Source organism: Felis catus, chromosome E3, assembly GCF_018350175.1.
Source record: "Felis catus isolate Fca126 chromosome E3, F.catus_Fca126_mat1.0, whole genome shotgun sequence".
In the NCBI taxonomy this organism is placed as follows: domain Eukaryota; kingdom Metazoa; phylum Chordata; class Mammalia; order Carnivora; family Felidae; genus Felis; species Felis catus.
This window is the reverse complement of record NC_058383.1, coordinates 5,277,901-5,294,239: the sequence shown is the minus strand read 5'-3', so window position 1 is coordinate 5,294,239 and position 16,339 is coordinate 5,277,901. Positions and strand designations below refer to the sequence as shown.

At 42.4% G+C, this 16,339-nt stretch overlaps 1 protein-coding gene across 4 annotated transcripts in view; it reads right to left on the bottom strand.

The window, feature by feature from the left end:
* EIF2AK1 (eukaryotic translation initiation factor 2 alpha kinase 1) overlaps window positions 1–16,339 on the bottom strand; it is a 31,946-nt gene that overhangs the window by 12,057 nt on the left and 3,550 nt on the right. Inside the window, exons 2-11 of one of the 4 annotated variants that reach the window (XM_023246864.2) lie at window positions 13,282–13,440; window positions 10,333–10,466; window positions 8,927–8,964; window positions 8,104–8,203; window positions 7,500–7,580; window positions 6,273–6,372; window positions 5,414–5,471; window positions 4,814–5,135; window positions 3,501–3,612; window positions 232–332 (exon numbers count right to left, since the gene is read on the bottom strand). In XM_023246864.2, coding sequence (XP_023102632.2) covers window positions 232–332; window positions 3,501–3,612; window positions 4,814–5,135; window positions 5,414–5,471; window positions 6,273–6,372; window positions 7,500–7,580; window positions 8,104–8,203; window positions 8,927–8,964; window positions 10,333–10,466; window positions 13,282–13,440 — 1,205 coding nt within the window. The other 3 variants (XM_023246865.2, XM_045048315.1, XM_023246867.2) reach the window with 3 other exon arrangements.

Genomic DNA, 16,339 nt, shown 5'->3' with positions numbered 1-16,339 from the left:
CGCACACTTACTACCTGGAAAACCAGTACTAATCCTCCAGGGAGAATTTTCGAATGCCCAAATATCACTGCCTAAAGTTCGGGACCTATAGGATGATGATTTACATAAAAATGATAATCCTCTAGATAAATGAAAGAGGATACATAATTCCATCTAATTCAAAGAACCAATGCCACGTCCTCCCTGATACGAAATTACTGCTGCTTTCAATGACTCAGCCTCTCCACTTACCTTCAGATCTCTGTGTACAATTCCCATGTTGTGTATGTAAAACACACCTTCCACCACTTCTTGAAAAATTTTTGTTGCAACACTGGCCATAACATAGGGACCTTCAAGTAAAAGAGGAAGTTTTATTTCTCTAATTGTCTTTTTACTCATTACGTTAACATCTCAATGTTACATAGTTCTAAATACATTAAACACATTAACATCGTTCAGATTTTCAACAAAATCAACATTCCAAAATGGTTAGAAATCAGACAAGAAGGGCTCCTCAGGTGGCTCAGAAACCACCACAAACCAGCACCCTAGTGAATAGAATTGGTGTCACTAATTTCACTCAAGAGCCCCTGTATTAATTACCTTGCAAACCATTCTTCAGGCATCAGGCGGCTAGATTAAATTAGGTTTAAATCTTCTTCGACCCCTGACATCCCTCACAGCTAATAAACTTGGTGTCCTAAACCCACTGCGGATTAGAGACACTGTTACAAATAATGGAATAAAAAAATAGATACATTAGGCTAGCTTGAGGAGTGAGCTTCCATTACGTGGACGTTTGGAATGCTGCAGTTTCCAAAATTGACTAACAAATGAAAAATGAAGTATAGGGAAAAGTAAAAAATTTAATTCATCTATTGCCATGATGATATAACACCTAACTTTAGAGGGCGGGAAAGTTCTGTAGGATTAAAACAGAAATTGATAAAGACAAAAATCCTGGAGTTTTCCAGCTAAGCTATTTCGGTGAATATCGTAACGAGAACTTAATAGCTATTCTCTTGTCAGCCACTGTAAACCTTGAACAGACTGCTTACTTTCAAGCACAACACGAGACAGTCTCCCTTCTCCTGGATGAGCCTACGTCGTTACGCAGCTCACCTACCCCATGCTCCCCTTTTGCACCAGCTGGCATGTACCTCAGGAAGCTCAAGTCCTTAGCCCAGTGCTTGAGAAGACAGAACACTGTGTGCGTGGGTGTGTGCGTGGGTGTGTACACAAGGGTACCACTCACAAGCACCTCTACTACCAGCGCCCCTCACACCGAGGCCATGACCCCCTGTTCGCAGGGATGAAGGAGGGCTTTGGGGCTTTCACAGCCTTGGAACAACTACCTTCCTTGGGTCTGTCGGTAAGAGGTGCGCATCTCGGGCCCCAGCTAGAGGCTTCGGTGCCGCACACGGGCCCGATCCAGGGAGAACACTTTCCGTTCCCTCAGCACCGCACCCTTCACACCGACTGCTTCACTCCTCAAACCCGATCACATGGGCCGATCCACATTTCACAGGGGAGGAAACAGGCAGAGAACAGCCCCCTGACTTGACCCAAGCCTTATGGCCAGTGAGTGCTAGAGGCAGGATACAAACCGGGGTCTATCGCTTCTGGACTGTTGGGAATGGCTCCTGTAAAACTACACGCGACAGGAAGGAACGCACACGGTGCCGGAGTACTACAAAGTAAAACCTTTGGATTTTAAAGTATTTTTAGAAAAAAAATATGTATCGTGCTAGCTAGCTACATCATACACGGTCTTGTCCTGTTTTCATTGTCCTGGATGGTGGCTTACTGTCCTAGATGGTGTAAATCGGAGACATCCCATACATCATGAGGGACTCGTTACTTATTTTCCAAACGGAAGTTGAAAGATCAACAACTCCATACAGACTTTAATAAGCCACTCTTCTTGTAGAAACATCTGCGTATAGCACTACGATGCCTGTGCAGCAACGGATACAACCCAACAGGGCACTGAAAACACCCTGCCTACTCCTTGCCACGACCGAACTGACGAAAGCGTGCCTGGTTCTGATTACATGGTAAACCAAAGAAGCGGCGAACGTCGAGTTCGCCGTCGAGTTCGAATGTTTGAGGGAGGCATTATGTTTCTGCCTTCACTGGAAGCTAATCTAAGATTCTGAGTGGGTTAAATGACCTGTATTTTAGACCAAATAAAGGGTGACAGTGTCATCAGGAGTGAACAGCAAATGATTAACACTCAGTATTTAGCTGAGGCTTTACTTAAAACCCAGTCTCTTGTGTCCCCAGTTTTGGTAACGGAATATACATTAGAATCGACAAGAGAATTTTCAAATAAATACCAAAGGCCAAACCCTATCCCAATACCAATTATGTAAAAATTACTGTGTGGTCTCAGACAACAGCCTTTTTAAAAAAACAGACTTTACTTGTTAAAACAACGTTAGATCTACAGAGAAATGGAGATGATAGTATGGCTCCCACTTACCCCACACCCAGTTTCCCTTTAATAACACCTACATTAGTATGGTACATTTGTCACAATAATGCACAAATACTGATACAAGCCCACAAACTATTCAGACTTCCTTAGTTCTTACTGAATGTCCCTTCTCTGTTCTAGGACTCCGTCCAGGACACCATATTACATTTAGTTGTCATGTCTCACGAGGCTCCTCGGGTCTGTGACAGTTCCTTAGACTTTTCCTATTTATGACGACCATGACAGTTTTGAGAAGTACTGGTCAGACGCTTCATAGAACATGCTCAGACGGAGATTTGTCTGATGTTTTCTTACAACTAGATGGCATTATGGGTTTTGGGGAGGAAGACTCCAGACACACAATGGCCCTCTCATCACCCCTTCTCAAGGGCACACACTATGAATAGGAGTTTTCACTGCAGATGCTGACCTTGAACACCAGCCAAAGTCATGTTGGTCGGCTTACTGCACCTTAACGTTATTCTTTCTCATCAACGACACCTTTTTGAAAGCTCCCTAGGTGATTCTAATGTGCGACACAAGTTGAGAACCAGTGTGATGGTAATTTTAGAAATTACTAACCTGACGGAGTATTTCTAGAGGATATCTAACTACAGAGGAAGGAAGGGGATCTGGATCTTCAGAGAGACAAACTTTTCACCCCCTACCCTTCTGTAACGATTTCTTTAAGGGTGTAATTTTGCAAGAGTATCACAGTGTCATGTTCCAAAAAATAACACAAATATTTAAATTTCCTTGCAAAAATTCTAAAAGACCTTTTTTGCCCAAAAGCATTAACCTGAATTCTAGCGTATTACTGCTTAGGTATCAACAAACCACGTCTCTCTTTTTATAGACCTCCATTCTTAAAAAATGTTGAAATAAGCACCATTGTTTCTTTATGTTAAAAAGGTGATGTTTTTCCCCTAAAGCACCTGGAGGTAGTTCCCCTAAAGCACAGGGAGGTAGTTCCTACAGTGGAAGACCGCCCATGTCTTGATTTCCCAGCCCAATGTTTCCAGATACATACGGTACTCACATGCAGATTCGTCCACGTACTCCTGGCCCCGCTGGTTTCTCTCGACTATCCAGTCCCACAGCGAGAGCTGGCACAGCTGCATCTGGATGTGCAGCATCAGGTGGTACTGCACCTGGGGGGCGACACAGCTGGCTCCCACCTGTGCACGATTTGCTCCTATCACTCAGTCAACAGATACTCACCTGCCTACTCTAGGCCAAGCACGGGGGCTAAGTGCTCAGGAAAGAGACAAGCACGTGTCTACCCAAGAAGCCCCAGGGTCTAGTGAAGGAGACAGAGAAATAAAGGAATACCGAAAACGGTGTGTCATAACCCAAGGGGGCAGGGGTAGGCCCGGTAGAGAATGGGAGCAGCTCCTGAATGGGACACGGAGGCACGGGGGCTGAGGCTATGTGGTCTGCTCACAACACAGTTTCCAAAGCTAAGACACCATGTCAAAGAATGGCTGTGTGGTATTCTACTCTCTGTATACCTCAAGGTATATGCACTGTGGTGGCTTCACCGGGTCCATAAATAACTTGTTCAAGGAAAAGGTAAGCAAAAATTAAGCTTGCTAGAGCCCATTTAGGTGCCGAGGAAAATCCCCCAAATGTAATACAGGGAAATGAAATGGTTTTGATGAACAGTCCTTCACACGCAACTCCTTTGGATTTGGAGGACTCTGCTCAAAGTTTTGTGTTTCGTGAAAAGCACATGCACAGAGCCACATGGTCCTGGACAACGAGAATTAATTCTGCATACATACAGATGGCATACAGCTCTGTAATCCCAGCAGGCGGACTGTATATAGATTCTGTTAATGTTTAAGATTTATTTTGTTTTTTTTAAACACGAATTCTCAACACCAGGGAGGGTATGCAGGAGTCTCACTGACATGTAAGTGTGACCCTAATGAGTGTCCTGAAAATGGACTTGGGGATCTCTCCTCTCCTCTCTCCTAAAGTCACGTTCCAAAATACAGAAAACCTTTATGCATAAACATATGTGTACAGCATGATGCTAACACACAACACAAAAAGTGTGAATGATGCTTCCAGCTCCAGGGGGCACAAATGAGAAGATCTAGAGAAGGCCAGAAAAGGAGTGGTAGGAGCTAACTAAGCAAAGGAGGGAAGACCCAACACAAGGGCCACAGGCGGGGGAACGTGGAGGGGAGAGGCTGACCAAAGCAGATGAAGGGCGAGAGGGGAGACGGGGGAGGGCAAGGTGAGCAGTCAGCGGGGGCAGGGAGAGGCCACAGCTCGTCACGGTCCTTGACACAATTGCTATGGGTGAGCATCAAATCATCGGTAGGTTCTGGGAAAGTTACCTACCTCCGTCTGCCCCAACACACTTAAGTTTTCCGAAGATTCCTCAGTGGATGCGAAATTCTCTTCTAAGTCGGAATGATGCCTAAGTGGCAGCTGATGTTCGACGATCGATCTGGAAGGCAAATCGGCCAAACCATTTCCCTGGAGTAAACTGGACGCTTCAAATTCACTGGCGTCTCTTGTAACTGCATTGGTGGTGTAATTCACCAATCTGTTATTCTGATTTTCAATGCCAGATTCTTCTAAGGACTTTTCTTTCTCCGAGGTGAGTTCGGCGAAGATAATGGATGAGCTGTTACTTTCATCAGTTTTAACATATTGATTTCTGGAAGGAAAAAAAAACAGTAAAGCTAAAAACCAACGTAAAAAAAAAGATAAAGACTAACTCAGCTGTCCCCTCGAGCCCTCAGAATCTTGACTGGTAAACTCCTGAAGCAAATGGCATCAAATCTCTCTAGGAGCAACATTTACTGAAAACACTGACAAGAAATGGCTGAGAGGAGGAAACAATTTAACATTTTGTAATGAAAATGAGGAAAAAGACAAAGACAACCCAGGGCAGGTTATACCTTAACCGGCCAAACTAAACACCAGTGCACACACCTGTCGTCGTCCTCGTCGGAGATCACTTCCAGAGATGGCAACTGAATAGAAATTCTATCTGTCAGACAAAAACAAAAACTTATCTTCAAGCAGCCTAGCTTTCTAAGTCATAGTCAAAGGCAGAGCTAAAATAACACCAAATGAGGGGCACCTGGGTGGCTCAGTCGGTTGAGTGTCCGACTTCGGCTCAGATCATGATCTCACAGCTCGTGGGTTCGAGCCCCATGTAGAGCTCCGTGTTGACAGCTCAGACCCTGGAGCCTGCTTGAGATACTGTGTCTCCCTCTCTCTCTCTCTGCCCCTCCCCTGCTTGCTCTCTCTCTCTCTCTCTCTCTCTCAAAAACAAACAAACATTAAAAAAAAAAGTTTTTTAATAAATAAAATAACAGCAAATGGGACCACAAGTCTAAAAATGTCAATACCTTCTGGCAAAATATAATAAGCATATTGAAATGCCTGGCTCATTTTAGGGATTGTAGAAACAGAGCTATTCAACTATGCCCAAAAAGGGTGGCGGGGAGCAAACTTCCTGCAGAAGACCCGAGAGTTACTGCTGTAGGTTCCGTGGGTCTTCCAGGACTCGGCCCCAACTACTGGGCTCTGCTGTTGTGGTGCAAAAGCAGCCACAGACAATACACAAATGAATGAGCCGGTGGCCTAGCAAACTTTGCTCATTGATGTGAAATCTGAATTTCAGGTAACTTTCACAAAATAGTCGTCTTTTGATCGCTTTTAAACTATTTAAAAATGTAAGAAAACACCCTCCGCTCAGGGGATGCACAAAAATGGGGGTGGGCCGGGTCTGGCCCACGGGCCGAAGTTTGCCAACCCTTCAGCTACATCGTGTGTACCTGCTTACCTTGTGTCTGGGCCACGTGAACATGTTCTATCCAAGCAGTGTGGTAGCCCACTATACTAGGATGCTGAAGGCCGGCCAGGACCTTCACTTCCCGCAGTACCTACAGAGGAAAGACACTTAGATCTGGCTTTCACGGACAGCTGACTAACTGTCCATCGTACCAAAATACCACTTGTTTCAGAGCAAAACCACCGAAATCCATCTGAACAGGAAATCTAAACTACGTTAAAATAATCGTAGTATTATTGAGACAAATGGAATTGTCACAGCGACAAAATAACGTACATGTACCGAGTGCTTCACACTTTACCGAGCCCATTTATATTCGTTCTCTCATTTTACTACTACCAGTAAGTCCAGTGCTTGCTTCGGCAGCACATATGCTATGAGTAAATCCAGTCCCTGAAGGTAAATAAAACCACTGCAGTCACTACATCAAGGACAGGAGACAGAAGTGGCTTAGAGGACTATGTCATTTGCCCAGGACCATACAACATGTCGGGGGGAAGACCAGAACCTGAACTGAACTCATATTTTCATAACAAGCTATACTGTATATGAATGATTTACTTTAAAAATTAATTTCCCCAGCAACGCTCCTGAAATGTGGTCAATCAGGAGCGTCTATAAAAAATTATGTCAGGGACGCCTGGGTGGCTCAGTCGGTTGAGAGTCTGACTCTTAGTTTGGGCTCAGGTCATGGTCTCACAGTTGGTAAGATCGAGCCCTGCACTGGGCTCTGCACTGACAGTGCAGAGCCTGCTTGGGATTCATTCATTCATATTCTCTCTCTCTCTCTCTCTCTCTCTCTCTCTCTCTCTCTCTCTCTCTCCCCACTCTCTCTGCCCTTCCCTCACTCGCACTCTCTCTCTCTCTCTCTCTCAAAATAAACTTAAAAGAAAATTAAGTCAAATAAAAATTTAGTTTTGATGTTTGTTTTACTGTAACCCACTCAGTAAATTCGGCAATCCACAACACCTAGTATTAATTAAAAAAAAAATTTTTTAATAAACAATAAATAACTATCAGAGCCTAATGAGCACCAGGTGATGTATGGGACTGTGGAACCACTATATGGTACTAATATAACACTGTATGTTAACCGGAATTTAAATAACTTAAACCCCCCCTCCAAAAGCCCCCATATCAATACACACACACACATAACTCTTTCAAAAGGACTTAAACACTCAACTATTCAAAACAAATACGCTTAAAAAACCATACCTTCATACAATCTGTTTTAGTTGCACCATTAATCAGGATTTTTTTAATTGCATAATACTGACCATCTAATTTATTCCTGACCTAAAAAGTAGAGGGAAAGAGAAAGTACATTGTGCCATTAAATTCCAACAGAGAAAGTTATTGTAACCTGAGCTCAGGATCCAAACTAGCTAAAGAGATAAAATTAAGCGAAAGACAAGCCTCCTCTTTAATAGTAAAGAGTTCAGGGAAGTCGGCCATAGCCAGCCAGATTAGAAGCTTCCAAACTGCAGTGAGACTCCAACTCCTAGAGACTCTAGGTCTGAAAAATGGGCATGTTAGCAAAAACAACTATGTAAGGCCCAAAATACAATACCACAACTTTCTTCAGTGATACGTTTTCAAGAAAATTAATATAGTTTCCGGAATCTGCCTAAACCACCAGTGTGGTTAGGAAAAGGTTAAAACCTGCTGGCTTCCCCGTAAATGACAGATCTCAACGAAGAGTAAGCCTACATGATTTCTAGGAATTTCCTTTGAGCGCTTTAAATAATAATCACGAGAACAACTTCTCAAAATGCACTTATTCAGAGTAGGAGGTCAAAACAAGGATGTGGGAAGCAACCTTGTACACTCTTCCGTATCCACCTTTTCCTAAGACAGCAAGCTCTTCAAATTCATTTAGGTAACGTGAAGTCTGTGCTTCGAAGGCTACTTCCCTTGATCTAAAAGCAAAATACAAACAACCAATCAATATCAAAACACGAGAGATTCAAGCATCTCGGATAGTTCATGTTCATTGTATTATTAACCTACCAAACCTTACTTATCACTAAATTATGATGATTTGAAAAGATGAGCCAAAATGACACTTTTCATTCTCTAGGAAGAAAATATTTGCTAAGCAAATCAACAGGCAATACAGACAGCGAGTGGGGAAAAAATAAAGACAGGAAAGGGATCATTAATCAAGTAATCAAGTATGTTACCAGTAATTAGCATTCCAATTAGAAATTATCAATGTTTTAAAGCAGGAATTCTAAGGGTAACTAACAAGCAGCAGTTGATTAGCTGAGCTCAGTAACAAACCTATTTAAATTTCTTAATGAGACCAATTACAGATTTTAAACTAGCATTTCCTACATACAACCAAAATTCAATGTTGTTCTGCTGACAGAGACGGGGTGTCAGTGCCCTCAATAAAGGGTGGGGCTTATGGAATCCACACAGAAAAAGGAGTGGAGGGGGGACAAAAGAGGGAGTGGGAATGAGAATACAAATCTTGGAGCAGTAACTATTTTCTCAGAACAAAGATTTTAATTTTCATAAATTACCCGAACTACATTATTTTTAATCCCCAAACTAATTTCTGATTAATTCAGGGTAAGTTCTTAATTTCTTTTGGAGAGCTTACTCTTTGCACAATCACAGAAGTATTTAACACATACCTGATCTTCTGGATATGAGAATTATCCTCACGAGGATCCTAAAATTAGAAAATTGCTTTTAAAAGCATTTTGAAAAGTTCATGGAATGAGGAATCTCACAAAATTCATGTGAGATTCATGTCACATTAACAGTCTCAAATGCGGGGCGCCTGGGTGGCGCAGTCGGTTAAGCGTCCGACTTCAGCCAGGTCACGATCTCGCGGTCCGTGAGTTTGAGCCCCGCGTCGGGCTCTGGGCTGATGGCTCGGAGCCTGGAGCCTGTTTCCGATTCTGTGTCTCCCTCTCTCTGTGCCCCTCCCCCGTTCATGCTCTGTCTCTCTCTGTCCCAAAAATAAATAAAAACGTTGAAGAAAAAAAAAAAATTAAAAAAAAACAGTCTCAAATGCTCAAACGACATTCCAAGAAAGAAAAACACTCTGGTGTTTTCAATATCACCTAGGGGTTTACGGTTGAAAACACTTCTCTCTTAACCAAAAGATCACTACTTAAAAAGCTATAGTCTTGCCATCCACTGCCAAAGTTGAGAACTGACCAAGGAGTTCTATCAGCAAATAACTCTAGCTTTGCCTTCAAAATACATGCAGAAACAGACCACTTCTCACATCTCCACTGCTACCACCCATTCCAAGCCACCATCACTTCCTGTCCCTGTATGACCACCTGTCTCCCTGCTTCTACCCTTGCCTCCCTCCATTTATTCTCAACATGGCAGCTGGGGGCAGCGGGGCGTCCATTAAAACGAAAGTCAGATCATGTCACTCCTTGGCTCAAAATCCTGTAATGCTTCCCATTTTACTCGGAGTAAAAACCAAAGATGTTAAAACGGTCTCCAGATCCTACCCCATCTGTCCATCTTGCTGCCGTCCTTCCCTACCTCTTCCATACTCTCCCCTTGCCTATACTCCAGCCACATGGCTGCCAGTGAGCCAAGCACACTGCCACCTCGGGAATCACTGTTTCTCTGCCTGGACACTCTTCCCCCAGACAGGTGCACGGCTCATGCTCAACTTGGGCTCCTCACCTAAATAACTGGCCACTCTGTATATAACGCACATTTTCTAAGCCCTTTCACTGCTTTGTTTCTCCTTAACACTTACCACCATGTAACACCCTATTTATTTTTATACATTTTTATGTTGCTGTTGCTGACTGCCCCTCATCAGAACATAATCTCAAAAGAAAAAAAAGAACATAAGCTCCATGAGGGCAGGTGTTTTTGTCTATTCGGTTTGCTGCCTGAATCCCAGCCTAACACATAATAGTCACTCAATAAATATTTGTTGGATAAATTAAGGTTAACGTTTTCATAAACCCGTATTATAATCAGGACTTCATAATGCTTTACAATACAGTTCTCTTGAAATTAAAATGTTTTTGTCATATATGAAGTGTATTTCAGCACTTACCTGACGAACTCTCTCTTTGGCGGACCTCATCAAATGGGTAATAGCTCTGTTGTGATGTAGTCTCAGTGAGCTAAACTCATCACTACAGGTAAAAGAAGACAGCAGTCCCATTTTGATAAAGGTCTGACAAAGCACTACAAAGAACATGGAAAACTATTATTAGAAAGGCCATCAATAAGATGACAATTTTAAGGAGACTAAAGAGTATTAATAGCCTCTATTAAAAAAAAAAAACAAAACAAAACCTCTGTAAGAAAAAAGTTATCTTTATACACATTACAATTTGGATATTGAGCCTCTAGTAGAGAAGGAACAACCGTCACTCATCGATCAGGAACACATCTACATTTGCTTATTAGATACTGAGCACTTGCTTGTTTATCATGCCTGGATGGTTGGTAAAGTACTAAGCTGTTTTTAAAAAGGCAAGAAAAAAATGTAAATTTACTAGTCTTCTGACATTCAAACACATCACATCTCCTTTTGCTGACAGGCAATGAGGTCCGAACAGAGGCAAAGTGAAAACGTTATTAGAACAAAAGTTGTTCTCAATTATGGACCCTCTCTAACCCACAAAGAGCACATGTGCATCAAAACCAAATACCAGGGGGAAAGTCAAGTCTGAAGTCACAATACCAGGCTCCTCAGAAAAAGAAGTTTCTACAGAAGTGCTTGGCTTTTATTTTTTCATAAACATACACACACACACACACACACACACACACACACACACACACACCCCATAGAGAATATTCTTTCTATATGGGTAATTTCATTAGATTATTAACTAATTGAATAACATCAAAAACATTTTAAATATATTTTATTTAAAAGTTCAGTCACCTGGGGAAGTGAGGGTGCCTGGGTGGCTCAGTCGGTTAAGCGTCCGACTTCGGCTCAGGTCATGATCTCACGGTTTGTGAGTTCAAGCCCCACATCAGGCTCTGTGCTGACGGCTCAGAGCCTGGAGCCTGCTTCGGATCCTGTGTCTGTCTGTCTGTCTGTCTGTCTGTCTCTCTCTCTCTCTCCCCCTCCCCCACTCATGTTCTGTCTCTGTCTCAAAAATAAACATTAAAAAAATATATAAATAAATAATAAACAAATAAAAATAAAAGTTCAGTCACCTAAAAAGGAATTCAAAAATATCTTAAAATCAGCAAGATTCAGATTTGCTTTAATTAGGAACAATATTATTACTTAAAGGTGGTTATAACATGCTTTTCTATTCAATGAGCTCAATACAATAATCCCCAGCTACCAATGTTCCAGAGTCTATGGAACACGTGCTTTTGTACAACCCACCTCCCCACCACTCATTCAAAAAAATAAATGTACACGCATACATTTTTCATGTCCCACCGAGCTCATCAAAATAATAATCTGCCTTTAACTAAGAACATTCCGTTCTAAGACGGCATAAAGGTATCTGTAAGTCTGAGGATTCCTAACACTAAACAAGACTTAGACTTTTTCGGTAGAAAAGATCTTCAGAATTTGTGGCTGGTTGGAGCTATTAAAGAGGCCACAATGCTCTCAATGAGCTGGACCAGAAACATCATAACCCATAATTCTGCTCACTTCTGGGCTCAAGTTTCTTTTTTTATTTTTTTTTTATTTTTGGGGGGACTCAAGTTTCTCCTACACATAACCTATGGCAGCAATAAAAATAAACATTCCAACCACTGTGGTATAATAAGAAACATGCTTGGTCTTATCTCCTAAAATTCAACACAGCTCCTAAAATTCCTGTGATTTCCCAAGTGCTGAGGGGGCGAGGAGCATCTTTTGTTCTAATATTTGGTCTTTGACCTCAGTTCCTGACACAAGAGCTTCTAACACCCTTGGAATCTCCAGAGTGATGCATGTCTTTGTTACGCTGATGAGACGACTGAGGGTCCCCCAGAGAGCTTCAAATGGGGAATGGGCACCACAAACACCAAGCCATGATTAGAAGCTTGGAACTTTCAGCTCCACCCCTCCATTCTTCAGGGAGAGAAGAGCAGGAGATTGAGTTCACTGATCATGCCACCATGATGAAGCCTCCATAAAAATCCCTCAGGTACAGGATCCAGGGAGCTTCTGGGTGAACACATCCACCTACCAGCAGAGTGATGCACCCCATCTCCATGGAGAAAGAAGCTCCCATACGCTGGATCCTACTGGTCCTCATCCTATGTGTCTCTTCATCTGGCTGTTCACCTGTATTGTTATCATACCCTCTACTGTATAATCAACCAGTAAGCAGAAGTGTCTCCCCGACTACTGTGAGCCATTATAGCAAATTATCAAACCTGAGAGGACGACCCTTTATAGCGAACAATTTATAGCCAAGTTGGACACAAGTACGGGTAACCTGAGGACACTGGGGACCCACTACTTGCCAACTGGCATCCAAAATGAAGGCAGTCTGGGACTGAGCCCTTAACCTGTGGGAACTGACAATAACTCCAAGCAGTATCAGAACTGAATTGAATGGTAGGACACCCAGCTGGTTTCAGAGAACTGGTCAGCACAGGAAAATATGCACACACTGGGTGTCAGAAGTATCCAGCACGTAGAGGAAAACAGTTTCCTGTTCAACAACACAGCATACAGCTCTTCCAGGGCTCTGGTTAAGAACTACTTCAGAATGAGTAGCTGTGCTTTTCATTTACCTGCTCACCAACCAAACCATGACAGATCTTCAAAAATTATATGAAGGAACATGTTACAGAAACAAAAAAACTATCTTTCATTTGTTTAAATACACACGATCATATGGTTATTAATCTTTTGGGCTCCTCAATGACAATATTCATTAGCAATTACCCAAAGAAGAATATAAAATACATTCAAGAAATAGAAACTATTAATACCTATTTCAAATGTTTATATACCAGCTGCTTCTCAGACCCACAACATCAAACAACACAGTATTTCTGCAAGGCTTATTTAGCAAGATTTACTAACATTTAAACACCTGTCTTGAACGAAGAGGGTTTGGTTCATGCACATGGCTCAAGTGTTCCAGCAAAGAAACAAGCAACAGTTGGTTTGCAACCGCAAAAGGGAAAGTCGGCTGTTGTAGGGGTCCTTTTAACACTTGGAGTTCTGCTGGGACATCAGATTCTAAAAATTAAAAGAGGAAAAAATGTTAACAGTACACAGATCTCATAATGACAAAACAGCAGAATCCAATTAATGCAACACAAACTATTTACATTTAAGGAAATAAAACACAAAACAACAGTTATGCCCAGTGGGGTTCATCAAGACAGACTTACCGGAACTGAGTTTTGAGTTGAATTCTGGAAGTTGGAAGACTAGCAGAAGGATGCCATTGGGGGGTTGGGGGGTGGGGGCGGGGGGCAGGGGGTGGGGAGTTTGGTAGTAATGAGGTGTGCAAAGGCAGAAATAGGTAGGTGAATAACTCAACACTCAAGCAAACGAGAGGGAACGAGATGGCTTCTTTCCTTTGAGAGGACAGCCGAGGCCTAGGCATCAAGAAGGGAGTTTGGCAGCAGAAAGAGGGCAAGGGAGAAAGGACGGAAACCACCTGGGGCATGCACTTCGTCTACACCAGGTGTTTCATGTGCACAAGCTCATTCAATCCTCACAAAACAGTGGGAGGGAAGTGTTACCGCTCTCACTTTACAGATCTCAGAGGTTAAGGAACTTATAAGCAGACAGGTCAGAATAACTCCCAAGCCCATCCTCTTTCCCTCTTCTTTTTTTTTAAAGTTCATTTATTTTGAGAGATAGCGAGTGAGAAGGTGAGGGGCAGAGAGAGAGAGAGAGAGAGAGAGAGAGAGAGAGAGAGAGAGAGAGAGAGAGAATCCCAAGCAGGCTCCATGGTCTCAGCACAGAGCCCAACACGGAGCTCGAATTCACCAACTGTGAGATCATGACCTTGAGCTGAAACCAAGAGTCGGACGCTCAACCGACTGAGCCACCCAGGGGCCCAAAGCCCATCCTCTTTCCACTACACAAGACCAAGCAGATGAACGAGTTGGCACTTGAAGTTGAGGGTTGTAAGTTCTCACTTACTCTTTATTTAATATGTTACTGAACAGGCCAAAAGCAGTCAGAAGGAAAAATGTTTGAGGAAACTGCTCTGGAAACACGCAATATGTAGACGGGAAGGGGCGTGCAACAGTCAAGAGCCCAGTAAAGGAGTAAATGAAAGAAAAAACATGGAGGAAAGAACAGGTCCCAGAAATGTCAAGAAACAAATGGACTGACCAACTATACAACACCAGGAAAAGGAGGATGGAGGCGTTAATGGGAGTGAAAACTCTAAGAGGGGCCGTTAGAGAAAAGATGAGACCTCTCAAACCCTCAAGAGCTGTGGACCCATTCAATTGGAAATGCCCTGCAGAAAGAGACCATGCATCCTACACCTGCTAAAAATCCTCCCCATTTCAAATATTCTATTCTGCCCTCCTCTATAATCTATTAAGGTCCTCGAGAAGTCAGTTTCCAAGTCCAGACTTCATCACCAATCTCCTCTGACTTGTAAGGAGACCAAAAGAACACCTGTGGCATACACAGACATGCTATTCGTTTTAAAAGAAAACTTAACCAAGTATGGGGGCGGGGAAAGAATGAAAAATGTGCCCATGTAAAAACTTCTCTATGTAAAGACATCTTAAAGTTAAAACTTGAATCACACATTCAGATACAATACACAGATCTGTACTATAGATGACAAGAAAAAGAAAAGATAATAACTTTATATAAAGCTCTTATAAGCTAGTAAGAAAATAAAGCACGGATAAAATTCAAATAGGTTTAAGCTAACTAGTAACTAATGACATACATATTAAAATAACTATGGTACCAGAATTTGCCATCAGATTGGTAACTATTTTTAAAGTCTGAAGAGGCGCCTGGGCGGCTCAGTCAGTTAAGCGTCCAACTTCGGCTCAGGTCATGATCTCGCAGTTTGTGAGTTCGAGCCCTGCGTCAGGCTCTGTGCTGACAGCTCAGACCCGGAAGCCTGCTTCAGATTCTGTGTCTCACTCTCTCTCTGACCCTCCCCCACTTGTGCTTGCTCGCGCTCTCGCGCTCTCTCTCTCTCTCTCTCTCTCAAAAATAAACAAACATTAAAAAAAACTTAAAGCATGGTATTGTTATGGATACAGAAAAGCAAACACTCTCAATCACAAGGGGGTAAAAGTGCTTGCAACTTCTAGCAATAAATACAGAATTTACAGAATTCAAAATGTGCAAACATTTGGCCTCACGCTTCTAGTTTTTGGAAATATCTACCAAGAAAATAAGTAAACAAGGCACAACAAATATGTAAGATGTTTAGCATACCACTGTTTAGAATACTGAAAACCTGCTAGGTAAGTTAAATATATATAACAATATTATGCAGCTGTTGGAAACGATGGTGTATAAAAAGATAATCATGATTAGTCCATTATCCAGTCAAAGGAGCAAGCTATAAAACACTAATACTAATGAAGGTGAGACAAGACAGCTCCATAGGAACTAACACAACCTGTCTGGTCATCATTTTATCAAAATGTATCAAAACTTTTTTTTTTTTAACCTATTTTTTTAACCCAACAAATCCTACTTCTGTACAAGTAGTCTAAGGAAATAATCAGGTATCAATAAAGACTTTTGTTGGGCGCCTGGGTGGCTCAGTCGGTTCAGTGTCTGACTCTTGATTTCGGCTCAGGTCATCATCTCATGGTTGGTGAGATCGCACCCAGAGTCGGGCTCCGTGCTGACAGCAAGGAGCCTGGTTGGGATTCTCTCCCTCCCACTCTCTGCCCTTTCCCTGCTCTAAGAAATAAGCATTAAAAAAAAAAAAAAAAAAAAAAAAAAGATAAAAAGCAGAATGTAAAAGGTTTACCATACTATGATCATAATTTAAAAATGCATTTATTTCGGGGCGCCTGGGTGGCTCAGTCGGTTGAGCGACCGACTTCGGCTCAGGTCATGATCTCACAGTTTGTGAGTTCGAGCCTCACATCGGGCTCTGTGCTGACAGCTCAGAGCCTGGAGCCCGCTT